We start from the raw sequence: 14,583 nt of genomic DNA, 5'->3' as shown, positions 1-14,583 counted from the left end.
GTTCTCTCTGGGTATTTCTGGAAGAGCTTAACTGAACAGCAGCAATGGAAGAATCAGCCCAGAACACTGAAAACAGCATTCACAATTTCACTGCAGCAGCAAAGCACAGCAGCATAGCATACATCAAAACAATGAAATGGGGAAAGACAGCTCCTGTTAGGTTTATTATGTACATTCCCTCCAAATAATACATCACTTGGGAATAACTGATACATGTCCCTATTGAAAAGGTTCTACAGAACCCATTAACGAAATTTCTACGCAGTTATGATGGTCTATACTTTGAGAACCAAATATAGCAGAATATTTTAGATTTTATACCTATTGCAAGTTGAAGTCCAATCCTACAGTTAATTTTTAAGACATGTAGTACCAAATCCTCCTCTGATCACATCTTGATTTCATGTAAAAACTCCACATATACCACGTGTTGGGTTTTTTAAGGTTTTTTTACAAAACTATCTAAAGATCTACAAATCACCCTTTTTGTGGTACCCTTCCCAGTGGTTCTGCACAATAATTACACAATCAGCTGCTTAGCTCTATGAGAAGTCGGGCATTTCGTAGAGTTTCCCATGGTTTACAGAAAGACTACCTGGGACTTTAGAGAACTCTAAATTTTTTTTACAAATCAAGCCTGACAGAACCACTGAGAGCCATGCAAAATATAAAATATAAAAACATTGTCAAAACCCTTCCACACAGATATTAGCCCACCACTCAGTAAAAGGGGCCAGGCACGACTGTTCCAGACAGTAGAGTTTCAATGTGTCCCATATCAGGCCACTTGGAGACTTCAGTAGTCAACTACCTGTAGGAAACAGATAATCATGTTATCAATGACTGCCTGGGAAACAGATATCCCACCTTGTGGGGTACATGCCATATACTCTGGGCATAAAAAGGATGCCAATCTCGTTGTTAATATCACTGATCTATTCAGTTATTACTCCTCCTTGTTCTCAATCCATTTCATTATCCTATTTGCAATTGAAATATTCCCAGCTCTCCATTCCAAACAGCAGATTGTGCCACTTAATGGCAATTAAATGCCCTCAAGGCATTAAAAAGGCTATTACCAAAACATGTTTTTCAAACACGGGTGTAAATCATTTCGTACAGGCTTTGAAATTCATAACGAGTGAGTCCTCCATGCAAACGTGTGTGCTGGGGTCATACATCTAGGTGTTAATACAATATTTATCCTAAGTAATAACTCACGATACTAAACATTTCTCCAAAATACTGAGTACATGAACATTTTAAGATGCTTAACAGTTTCTTGCCCATCACTAGTAAGTTTCTGTGCTACAGACATTTTTTTTTAAACCCTGAACCTAACAGCAGGAAAAATAAGCAAATAAAACATTTAGCAAGCTTTACACTTACCTATTTACACTCGAAACCCAAGCATATTAGTTCAAGTTACGAAAAACTTTTCAGCTAATTCAAAAAAAGCCAACAAGCAACTCAAAGTTTGTTGATATTGGAATCGTGTTATTGGAATTTGAGAAGTGAAAAGTTATCTCCCCTCACCAGAGACACAGAAAAACCATTTGCCAATTTTTCTCCAGTTGTATTGGTTGATCTACTACAATACCTCTCCCATAAAACTTGTTTCATTCTCCATCTGAGATTCCCTCTAATAAATGCATTTTTAGTGTTAGTTTTTTTTCCTTAAGAGATCAGCATAGTTACACTTCATAAAAGTCAAATATCAGCAAATGTGGAACAACAGACTAGGCTAAGCAAGTCACTCCTTTGTAACTGTTTATTTTAAATGTTAGCTAGAGCCCACTTATTCTCACTTATCTCATTGGGTTTGGATTTGGATTAGAATCCCACCTACTCAGGGAGCATTTTGAGTCTATCTATAGAAGACTACACCATACTGAAAGTGTTTCTTCCTTTTGATGTGAGATATGGCAACAATAACACTTTGGTTCGAAAATATAACAAGACAGCAATATAAAACATAGTAGTTACTAAAATTCCCAGTGACAAGTGATTATAAAGTTAAGCTGAAAAGATTTAGATGGGGTTGTCATAATGGCAGGCTTTGGACTAATGAGTGTCCCAAGTTCAAACCTGATTCCACTCGCTGCAGGACAAAAATAAAGAATCGCTAACTAGAGTAACTGGCTGGCTGGGGTGTCTCACAGACAGCCCTGCCCTCCTGTCAGATACAGCCCTGTCAGCTGGGGACAGATCTTGGCTATATTTGGAGATATTTTTTTAAAACACCCCCCCCCAAAAAAAAAATAGAAGCTTCTATCCCTTCCTCTTTAGTATTTAAGTCCAATAGATTTCACTGTCAGAGAATTATTGGAAATTATCAGACACTCAAGCAACAGAACCATCAAGGATATCAGGTACTTTCTGAAATTTGAAACAAGACTTGTGAAGTATATTTCCTTCTTATGTTTTGAATATTCATTAATACACACCTCACTTCTCATCTGTACCTCTTCACCACGTCTTTATTTCACAAATAAGAAAACCTGAGCTTGAGGAAAAGGAACCACTCCTGGTCTCCTAACTTCCAGTAACCAACAGTCTCGGATCTTTTACTTTCATTGAGGTTTTAACAACTTTTTGGGATGAAGAGCACACCAACAAGCAAGCTAAACTAGTGAGAAAGAAGTCATTCTATGGAAGTTGACTGTTAGAATAGCTCTACACTGCTAAAGCCACCCTTTTTCTGGTGGAAAGGGAAAGTGAGGGTGATTTTGTTGAGCGGTAGCAGCAAAGGGCAGAGCTCCAGAGCAGGCGGTGCAGCGCCGTTTATTCACGCCTGAGCGCTGTCTCCAGAGAAGGAGCTCCACCTACGCACTACAAGCTTGCTTTTTCTGTGCCTCGAGGGAAAAGTTACTGTGTTATGTAATGTATGAAATCATTGTACAAAGTAACGAACAAAAAGGTGAAATGCTGGTAAATCTCGGCTATTACGTTTGGGATCTGGGCTTTGCTGGGGTTTTTTTATGTCAGCTGATTTTCTGTAACAGCTACTGCAATTGCGCGCCACATATGTTTAATTTAATATCCTCCTGATTTCCTTTATTTAAGTTTTGATTATCCCAACCTCTATTTGTGCAGAGTTGAACTGAACTTAGAAGCTTTTAATTACCACTTTGCCATCGAAGGGTTTGACCAAGATCCGGTGATAATTAGAATAAATTCATTATGTTTGGACTCTAAATTTCTCTTAATGAAGAGTTCTCATGTAAAACATTCAGTCAAGTGCCTGTCTGTAGTCTATCCTGCTTCTTGCTGTGATTCTTACAGGACAGCTGACCACCCTACAGCTCCCCCTGAGTACTCAGTTCCACATGAGTTCCTCAGATTCTAATTCTGTTCCACAACACAAAAATATAGGAAATTTATTGTTAAGTAGTATTTGTTAGGAAAAATGTCCAAGAGTCTATGCTGTCATATAGATTGCATTCACAAACAGGATTACAAATGTGAAAAAAATATTATAATTTTAAGGAGTGTTTGAAAAATAATCTCTAATTAAATAATTCAAATGTAATGTGTCTAATTAATTAGATATAATCTTACAGTATCTTCTTAAAAGCGTTTAAAACAAAATAAGCTCCCTAATAAACCCACACTGCTTTTAAGCAGCCAAAATTCTCAGTGTGCAAATAAAACATCTCACAAGAGTTATTAATCTTTTGATCACCTAACATACCTCATCTTCACTGTAGGTATCTACCCACCATCATCTCTTTAGCAAGGAATTTTATCTCTATGCCTGTCCAATACACTTTCTTTTCTATAGGTACATCACTGACCAGTCAGGTACCCAGTTAAAATCGGGAATAAGTGTATTTTAATTATTGTAAAATTTAAATAAATATGTGTTCATGGTTCCAAATTATGCCCTGTAAACACACCAGGAATGAGGAGCTCAGTAGCTCCTCAACCTGTGTGTGTTTAGTTCATATTTATAGATCAACCTTACAGAAGCAAAGCTGTGGCTGGCCACAAATCCCCTACACCTATCAAGGTGACAGAGGACAGATTTCCAAATGTATGCAAACACAAGGTACATTCAAGCCTGGTAGTGCACCCAAATACTGAAATCCAGTAGGTGCAAGTGATCTTTTCAGCCTCCTATAAAATAACAATAACAGCACCAAACTCTTCTCCTATTAAACATATCACACACTAGCATTTCAGCTTCATATATTCAGATTAAATCCAGCCATCCAAGAACTAAAACCTGAAAGAATTCCCTATTGCAGGCAGATACTTCTAAAACCAATTCAAAATATTAAGTTACTATTCAGGCTTTTAATGTACGACTAAGTAGGGCTCTGTAAAGAACGTGTTCCAGATATGAAAAGGTATTAGAAACACTTCTTTTCCTATGTGCTTTTGTAGAGAACAGCAGGGTAGCTCATGCTGTCCCCAGGCCAGGCCAACCCAGGCACAGCTCACCTCGTCACCTCCGCTGCCCACAACCCCCCTTCCTCTCTAAGGCAAGGTGACAGCAAATGTTCAACCTCCCCAGCACCAAAGAGACACAGAGTATCCTGTGAATGCTGCATTTTCTCTGTTGGTTTTATGATGATGAGCATCAAGGTCCTCACAGCTCAGAAGGTAATTAGTTGAGGCAAAGGTACAACCTCCTAACAGAGTGAGTAGAAAGAGAGCCCATGTGCACTAGGAAAATCTGCTGCAGAAGCAGCCTCAGCAGCAGACTGCATCATTTTACTATCATTACTTTGAGATAATCAGTGAATTTAAAAGTGTATCTATTATAAGCTCAGAAACAGCATCAATGATTACTTTCACCTGTTAAGACAGTATAACTTATAAATTGTTATAGTTTGCAACCGGCATTTTTCTAACATTTTTTGATGAAAACTAATTACAACCAACTTCATTACACCGAGATACAGCTTATAAATAAGCAGCTGACCCTGTGAAATGTGTTGTATGCTCTATTACAATAAGTAATACAACAAAGATTGAAATCTAAAAGCAAAAGAAACACAATGTGCTTAAGGAAAATGTTATTGCTGCATGCAGTTGTGCATTGCATTTAAGCTTTCTAGTTATTACAAAAAAAAAAAAAAAAAAAAAAAAAAAAAAAAAAAAATCAAGAGGATTGAACTTTTACCAGTATGACCATTATGTATCTGGGCCAGATTTCAGGCTAATGTGGTTTAGCTACTTATGAAATAATTATAAAAGTACCTCTACCCTTCTAAATCGGGAGCACTGACACTCATCAGAATAATCCCCTCAGTTAAGTTCCTGAACCCACTGCCCACTGAACCCTGGCAGAGCAAAGTCTGGCAGGAGAATCACCAAACCATTTCAGCGCAGCTTATCTCTGGGTTTCCAACAAAACCCCTGCTTCTCTTTTGTGAATTCATTCACAGACTGAACAAGAAAATTAATTTTCTCTCCACACAACACTACTCTTAAAAAAAAACTAAGCAACCCCTTTGGAAGAAAATTACTGGATTGTTTCTAGCAAATATTATACAACCAATTCCTAGTCAAAGCTTCTGGGATAGCTTAGTACTACTCTCATGATAACCCACTCACCACTTGTACTGTAATTCACCAGGGGAGAGGAAACAAAGATTCCCCACTTTTTTTTTAATATTCAGTGGTATTACTCAGCCACTGAGAAGGGCAGTTAGCTACAACTCTGAGGCACTCTGAACACACTACAGGAAATGCTGTTTTCCTATGCACTGAACTGGGAGATGTAAGTAAACATTAGCCTTGCAGTTAGTTTTGCAGGTTAGCAACGCTTTTCGGTACAGCTTTCTTGGCTTTGTTAAAATCTTGATCACATTCAGAAGCAGCACAGCAATCACAGGCTGGGTTGAATGTCTTCAACCCTCCTTGTCAACCCCTTGTCACTGCAGTTAAAGTAGACCACCAACAGCCTTCCAGGAGAATAACACCCCTTATTTCAATCCTTGCCTTACAAGTTCTGACATCAGTGAGAATACTCAGATCTGGAAAAGAGGCTATTTGCTATTAATACTAATTTAATGGTTTGCTATTGCACAGTGCTATAGCCCCTCTGTCTGGTAACAGCCAGCAATCAAAGCTCAGTTCTTGCTGAACTAGAATCTTAAACTTTTACAGGAATGATGCTGAGAAAAGAACAATGTAGCATTTATTTCATAATTGTGGTTTCAGAAAATAAATAGATCTTAAAACACATCTTGCCATCCCTAAAGCTTTAGAAAGCATTTTCTATCTATGAGTTTCATGAAAAAGTCAATTTTGGCATACAGCAAGCTGAGAACATAATACAGAGAAAAACTACAAAAGAAGAAATATTTTCAAGAATAATGAAAAATAAAAATCAGGAAAAGAAATAATTTAAAAGTGATGTGTAAAAGGATTCCTGACCCACGTGTCTTGTGACAGTCTACAGCTAAGCAACTACAGTCCTCCAGAACACAAAGATTTTTACTACAGAACTCATTTCAGGCAAAGGGTAAACAGGATAATGGTATATTTTTCAAGGCAGTGCTAAGAACACACACAAAAAGAAAATGCTCTGATAGAAGCTCCCTTCTAATAAGCACATTTAAATGCTGGCAGCCTTTAAAAAGCTGATCTACATTTACTTACACAGGCATGTTTCATAAGCACTCACACTGACATCTAAGACAGACTAACACATTTAATCACACAGGTGCTCACGAAAATTGGCCCTGATTCTGCAGATACATAACTCTACAAAAGAGAAAATGCATCACTAGCACACCCTAAAGCAGGCCTATAATGTTTGCAAAACTTGGCCATATAGCAATCTCATTATAAAAAATGGAAGACTATAAACTACTTCATTCAGCACAGCTTCTACACAGAACACTATCAGGATATTTCTTCCTCAATGCTTTACTACAAGAGTAACAAAATGTCTCTGTGAAAGGTCTGAATTTTCATACAGACTAAAATACTAATTAATTTTTCTATAAAGAGCTCCTACTATGTTGCCAATATAGATGCACTGCTAATGTGCATCTTTCTTATGAGAGGAAAATACAAGTGGCAAGCGGGGATGGGACACAACTGTAGGCTCCTTAGAATTGCCAAGAGATTAATTCAAATTTTAAAAGAAAAAGAAAAGACATAAACCCAAAAACTAACAAACAAAAAGATATTAAAGTAAAAAGAGGAGACTTTGCAGGTTTCTGGGTTGATTTTACAGGTGCCAAAGCAGAATTCAGGTATTCCAAACCAAAATCTCTTTACCCAGTTATGTTTTTATTGGACAGCGAGCCTCTTCCATTCTACCTGAACTTTCCCCAGATGTTTAACTCTTGCAGAAATAAAAAAAAATAAAATCACTCTGAGGACAAAATATAAATCAATTTGGACTTAAAAATAGGTTGCTTAACATGATATGAAGTGAATTATCTTTGAAGCTGAATAGTTTATCTCCTACAGTCAGCAGTGAACATATCTACATCAAGGAAAAAAAGGAATCAGGAGTAATGTGTTGTAAAAAAAACCTGAAAAGGCATGGAATCCTCCTATTTAAATGCTACGTGAGAAACACAGCTTTGGAAATCCAAAATATTGGTCTTAGAGGACAGAAAGGATGGAATACTGGAAGAACTATTCTTTCTTGATTTTTTAAACATTACTGTAGTAATATTGAGCATATTGAAAAAGTTCAGAAGCAATCATTTAAACAGTTAGCAACAAGAATTTAGTTAATATACTTTTCTCTGCTATCTCCCAATTTCACCAGGAAGAGTTGATCCAATTAGGCATTTCTTCCGTGAAAAGGACATGGAAATTTACAAGTGCAGTTGCTACTTTAATTTTCCTCGTGGCTGCTTTATTCAATTTTTCCTCTTGAAGGCATTCTACTAAGGGCCCCCAGAAACCTGTGTGATACAAAATAGAAACCCGCTCAAAAAGCAGTTGCCCACCTGTGTGCGTTTACTTTCTCTGTGCTACTTAGAAGCTGCCTGAACGTTTATCCTCTGTCTTGTCCAGGTTAGAAGTGCCCTCGCTCCACCCTCACAGGGAGCTACTTTCCTCCAATGAAGATGCACTTTACTCAGTGGAATGGATTGAGTTTAGGTGTGAAGGGGAAGGTAAAAGTAAGAAAGTGGGTTTATGAGCTGTCCACCTTGGAAACTGAGTTCTGAGCAATGAGAATACACAGCCACCTCATTAAATGACACTTCCAACCTTCACCGTATTGATCCAAGAAGTAAGTCCCTTGGAGGAAGAAAACATCTCCATAACACAAAGTATTTCTTTTTTTTTCCTGTGTTTTGTCTACTCTTGTAATGCAAAACAATAATGAAAAATACTTGTACTTAATAGTAACTACAACCCCCTTCCACACAGCAGAACATAAAGGAGTTAAAAGAGTTAAAAAAGTTAAAAAAGATGCACTTCAGCTTCGCATTCAGTCCAACCAGCTCCAGTGAAACCTCTGAGTTTCTTTTCTGAACCACACTGAATGGACAAGCACCAGAACCAAAGCAGCCAAAGACTGGTCCTAGAGTTACCACAGGCTTTGAGATTCTGATCCTCCTCAAAAACTGGCACTGTGCAAATGCACAAATCTGTGCTCGTATTTCATGTGTGCACACATATGCGCACTATTGCAAAGTCGTTCAAACACAAAGAAGCTCAAAAAGAAACCACCAGGCTCAGAGACAAATAAGCCTCTGTTTTTAACCAATTTATTTATATATGCTTGTGACCAAGTCATCCCACATGATTTTACTAGGCACTTTTCCTCATGCATCTTGTTTCCAAACAAATCACAGAAGAAATCAGCAAAACCAAACACTGGTAGTTTCAGGTACTTCCTGAAAACCATATGGGCTATGAAATTGAAAGTCAAGGCCAAATCCACAGCAATCCATGTGTTCACTGGGCTTTGCAGGGGGTTTCAAAGCAATGAGTCATATGATAAATGTACTGCAACACTAGACACAATACTGTAGAGACAGGTCTTCTGCTTTAATTTTTAATTTCCATTTTCTGTGGGTTTAGAGAAACCATTGGCATTACTTTAGCATAATCCTTTACAATGAATCAATACTTTAATTTAATAATGGTATTCTGTTGTCAACATATAATAGATCACATAATGTCCTTGTATAGATGTAAAAAAAATACACCAAATAAAGTGCAAGGCTTTGCTTTCAGCAGTGATCACCGGTTAAACCACTGTAATGACGAACTTTACAGTCCCCAAAAGAATTTCCATCAGGGTTAAAAATCAGCATGGGATAATTTCAGCCATATCCCTTGCACTCATCACACCAGTGCTGTGCAAGCTCTTCTAGGTCATAGGATTACAAAAATCACTTTAATAAAGGGGAGAAAGAAGAAATATATATGAATAGAATCAATGTACATATCTGAGTGGGGCTTATTTGAATATTCCACTTATTTATGAATTCAGTGTTAACTGCTCTAGTCCCTAACTATAAAGAAGATTAAAAATGGAAAACAGAATTAAGCCCAGTGTCATGCAACTTAATTGAAACAGATAAAGCAAGTTATAACTGTAAAATATGAAAAAATAAAAAAATACAGTAACTTTCACTTCACTGATGTAGCTGCAAATCTGTATTTGTTATTTTTACCTTGATGGTAGCCTTCCTGTCAACAAGTATTTAAGATGGGAAACACAAATGTAATCATGCCTGTGGTACTGACTGAAGGCATGTGAATGGAAAGTAAGTGGGAATGAAGAAGAAGCAAATGCTCTTAAAACTCTCAGTTGTATGCCTCACTATTTTTTTTTTCAATTCAATAACTTTTGAAGCATCTAAAATGGATAGATAACTGGCATATTAATCTCAGTTAATGCTGAAGGCACATGCTTCACAGTCACGTGTGCTTCCCTCGATTCAATGACAGCTCACGCTCATCATGCGAAGTGTTTGCGATCCGTGTCATCTGCTGGCAGAACGCTTCAGAGCTCTGGGAAGAGTAGGTCTGGTTTTACTACAGTTTGGCACCTCCCACAACACCCTCCAGTTGGTGAAAACCCCGCAGTTCCATCTAAGTGTCATCCTTAATGTGAAAAAGATATTTGAGTCAGTGCAAAATAAAACAAACAGCTTTTACCAAAATGTCAGTGCTGGTAGCAGTGCATCTGCCAGATGCTTGTTACTTGAACCCATGCCGTGCATAACAAACAGTCAGAGATATGACGAGGATAAACGACTGGACCAGAAAATCTTTAGCAGGAAATCAAAGAATACTCAGACTCGCAAAAAAAGGTTGCAATTGGACTTCACAAGATATATCGATTAAGTGTTCTGTAACATCTCTTTTCTTGGTGACTATGCATTAGTTGAGCCCCACCTGCCTGACCTCAGTTCTCTGCATTAGCCTTTGGTCGTATGAACACAAGAGAAACCACAGTGCTATTTCATAGCTGAATTCACACAGGAATTCTTATAAGTCCAGTATCTCAATTTAAGGATAATAACATTACTGAAGAACCCAGAATACCATGAAAAATGCATATTGGAAAAATCAGGGCATGACTCCTTAGAAATGAAACCGATGGCTTGATAAAAATAAAACCTCACTGGCATGTTCCAGTCTGTTGGTTGATTTTTCTGATCTACAGGCTAGACTATCCTTCTAAATCAATGATTGACTTTTACACTGAGCACTGGATGAAGAGGCTTAGGCTGAAAAGACATAGTCCATACGTGATCATGGAAAACACATGCAGGAACAAGATACAGAGCGAGATTTGATGAATAAGTGGCTTTTGCTTAGTCAGAACCTGAAGGATCTTCATCAAGAACTTTCAAAACAGCTAACAGATAGCTTGACTTTGAGTGAAACACAACCAAGAATTATTGTCATTATGCACACCCACAAAAAAGAGAGATTTCACAACATCTCCTCAGATGAATACACACACAGAGAAAAGGCTTTACCAACATTTATTCAGGTGGGCAATCATCTGGCTTTCTAGAGAAATAACTCCTGATTCGCCTTCCATTTTCCTAAGTCCTGTTTTAACGTGTTAAAACAATTAAATAAACTACAACATAAACCAGTATAAATAAAGACAGCTGCTTCTTTTCTTAAAAGCTGTGAAATGCTAAATAACCTATGACTCCTTCCCACATATGTGCCTTGCCAAGCCAGAGGATGACACAAGGGCGTGCACTATTTAGAAAGCTAGGGCATGAGATTCATCATGTCAGATTTGTATTCACAAGGTACAGCAGGATCCATGACTTTCATTTCAATAGCAGCTGGAACAACGGGCACAGAAGGAACATGCAGCTCAACCTGGGAAATTAGAATGAATTTGTTTTTTAAAAAATTCCCTTTCTTGCTGAGAGCTATTAGTGGCAGACGCAGATGCTTGCTTTGGGGTCACACCATGTCAGCAGTTCACAGCACAAACACTGCATTTCTCCTGTCTCTCCCCTCAGTGGATACTGCAGCCTTGAAGAATTTTACATGTATCCTTAGAGATGCTTAAATGTATCAGGAGAGTACAGCTTTAGGCTTTAAAAAAATGTTCATATGCCCTACAAATTCAAATCCTTTTTTATGTAATCTATTTAATCTTCCATTAATGATAATCTCTGCTATCAATGTGCCCAAACAGGGTCAATTTCTGCTGGATTTGCACTTCTTGCATTTCCATCCTATAACCGAGCTGCATTTAATGAAGGGAAACACCCTGCTGTAAAAGGTATTAGCAGCCTCCCTAAAACAAAAAATAGTTAGGAAGCTCTGCACCTGCCAGGAACATTTCATGATTGTGGTTTTTCTTCTTCCTTTGTGTGTCTTGCATGGAGGAGAGTCCTGTCAGCTGAACATTATTTATTAACCAGGATATTCCTGATATATCTTGTAAGGAGACAGCCTAGAGGGGCGGAAATTGCTGTGCATTTCTCTTACATACCAAACGAGACAGAAAGGGGAGAAAGGAAGGGATTGCAAGGGTGCATTTATACCCCGACAGATCCCACCTGGCAAGCCCAGGCAGATACACACACAGATCACAGCAGTTCGAAGAACCATGTAGCATATCTGGTTCACACAAGGATTGAAAATAGAGACATAGGTTGAAAATCTGGCTTCATTTGCTGTTTTGTTTTTGAGAAGTGCCCTATACAGCTTCCTACACCTGAGTGAAACAGGTTGGGTTCAGCTTCACAAAAGATTTTCCTTCTGGTAACTTCCGACTACCTTAGGTTGTACCTACAGAATATGCAGGCTTGGACGCACCTGTAAGGGCTGCTTCTCCCTCAATTACTGTGACAGAGACAGGAGAAACGAGTTACTGCCTTGTTAGCTCTTCTGATTTAGTGATAGTTTTATTCGTAATCATTCCCAGACATCCGCCACCTGCACACCCACCCACCCACACACATCCAATTTGCTGTTCTTCTCCCAATTTTGTCAATTCACAAGATCAGCTTGCGCTGCCTATACTCTCTGCCCCAGTGCTTATCAGCAAACAGATTTAATAGACAAAATAAAGTTCATATTGCTTTCTAACAAAATCCTCCAGCAGAATACCCCTACATTAGCATACAAAAGGGGAGCCCTGGGCTGTAAAAGCGATTCAATTGAACTGACGTTTCCAGCAGCAGCAACTAAGAGTTAATGGAGGACACCCGGCTTTTCACTTCCTCTACTGCATCCAAGAAAGCACAGAAGAATACTACAATACAGTATAATTGAGCATTTCACTAAATAGCATCGCACAGAAGTTCTTTTGGCAAGGACTGCATTTGTCCTAAGTAACCTCTATGAGAAGCTGAAAGTTGATGCACCCAAGCGAATTTTCAGCTTTAGCCCGAATCCTTAGGTTTGTGCTTGGGAGGGTGGGAAGAACCAGCCACCAAGCATCAATCGGAGAACTAGCCCCCTCCTCTGCTTAAAAAAAACCCAGTCAGTTACGGCAACGCGGTGCTGTGTCTACACACGGGAGCCGGCAAAGCGCTGGGATGGCTCTGCACATCCGCGGGGTGCCCCGAGCTCCTTCCTGGCGGAGCTGGCAGCAGCTCCTTCAGGAGCCGGACACTGGGACGGAGAGAGCATCCCTGCGGAGCCCGCCCTCGTTTCAAGGGAGACGAGTGTGCGGGAAACCAAACTCCGTCACCAGCAGAGAAGCACATGCACAATCCACCCCGCACCTGCTGAAGACCACTCTCCACACTGCCCCTTCTGGGGGGTCATCACTAGTCCCTCTCGCTCAGATACCTCCCAGTATCTCCTAAGTACCTTTCGCAGACCAGCCTGGAGGAGGAAAGGGGGGAGGGGGTCTGCATCCTTCCTAAATCCACAACGAAAAGCAGTCTCCTCAAATGGCTGCTCCTGCCTCACCATCCATCACACAAGCAGGGAACTTGCCGGGGGTAAAAAGGGGGCGCAAGCAGGGAAGGGAGTAAGAAGCGCAAACTTCGGAGCTCGCCGGCCTCCCGCATGGCAGCAACAGCACGGGAAAGACAGGGCCGCCACCTCCGACCGACGCATCGCCCCGGCCCGACCCCGCCGGCGCTCGGCCAGCGCCGACTCTGGACGGGGCGAGGCGCGCACCGGGCAGTCCGAGGGCGCGGGGCGGCCGGCGACACTTACGGGTTTTGGGGGTCGTGCTCGCCTCCGGCGTGGTGGTGGTCGACTCCTGGAAGGGAGACAAGGTCCAGGACGGCGCCGAGTCGTGGACGTAGATCTTGTAGGAGGAGGTAGCGTGTGCCGCAGTGGGCCAGGCGGGCAGCGGCGGGGTGCTGGGGGCGGCGGGCGGCGGCCGGACGCCGCGGCCGGCGGTGCCGGGGGGGCCGCTGGCGGGCGGTGCCGTGTGCGGCGACACGGGGTGCCTGGCCGCGGTGGGCCGCGGGCCGCCCCGCGCGGGGCCGCGGGTGCCGGGGGGCCGCGGGGGAGCCCGGCTCATGGTGGTGAGGCGGGGGCTGACACGGCTGGGCGGCCGCGGCGTGGCGGCGGCGGTGGTCTCCGCGCCGCGGGGGGGGGCGGTGGGCTTGGAGAGAAAGAAGGGGTCCTGCCCCACGCCCTTGGCGTCCATCAGCTCGGTGGGGACGTACTCCTTGACGGAGCCCACCACGATCCACTTGAGCAGCATGAGGCTGAGCCCCAGACCGATGAAGCCGATGAAGAGGGGTACCACGCACAGCCACGTCTGCTGCCGGTTCCAGACGATGCAGTCGCTGCAGCGCAGCTCCCGCGGCGGCCCCCCGGCCCCATCCCCACCCGGGCCCCCCGCCGCAGCCGCCGCCTCCGCCGCCCCGGGCGCCGCGGCGCCGGCAGCCCCCTCGCTCATCCTAGGGGCCGTCCGCAGCGCCGCCGCGGCCCCGGGGCATCAGCGCGCCGCGGCTGCCGGCGGCATGCGGCGGAGGGGAGCGCGGTGCGGAGCGGAGCGGGCGGCGGGAGCGCCCCGCTCAGTCACGCCGCCGGCACGGCATGCCCCGCGCCGCGCCGCCCCGCGCAGCCTCCCGCGGCCGCGGAGTCAGCGGGACAGCCGCGCCATCCGCCGGGCGCCCGCCTCTAGCGCTGCTCGCTGCAGCCTCGTCGCTTTTCTTCTTGTCCCTCCGCTACAAGGTTTTTCTTTTC

General features: G+C 42.2%; 1 protein-coding gene across 1 annotated transcript in view; it reads right to left on the bottom strand.

Moving 5' to 3' along the window:
- The window catches only part of NRG3 (neuregulin 3), a 368,969-nt gene extending 354,676 nt beyond the window's left edge, over positions 1 to 14,293 (bottom strand). Inside the window, exon 1 of the mRNA XM_039553975.1 lies at positions 13,597 to 14,293. Coding sequence (XP_039409909.1) covers positions 13,597 to 14,293 — 697 coding nt within the window. The remainder of the gene's footprint in view (positions 1 to 13,596) is intronic.
- Positions 14,294 to 14,583: the final 290 nt, after the last annotated feature.

The sequence above is a fragment of the Corvus cornix genome, chromosome 6, assembly GCF_000738735.6.
Source record: "Corvus cornix cornix isolate S_Up_H32 chromosome 6, ASM73873v5, whole genome shotgun sequence".
Lineage (NCBI taxonomy): Eukaryota > Metazoa > Chordata > Aves > Passeriformes > Corvidae > Corvus > Corvus cornix.
Note: the sequence above shows the minus strand (reverse complement) of the source record. Positions and strands in the feature narration are given on the sequence as shown.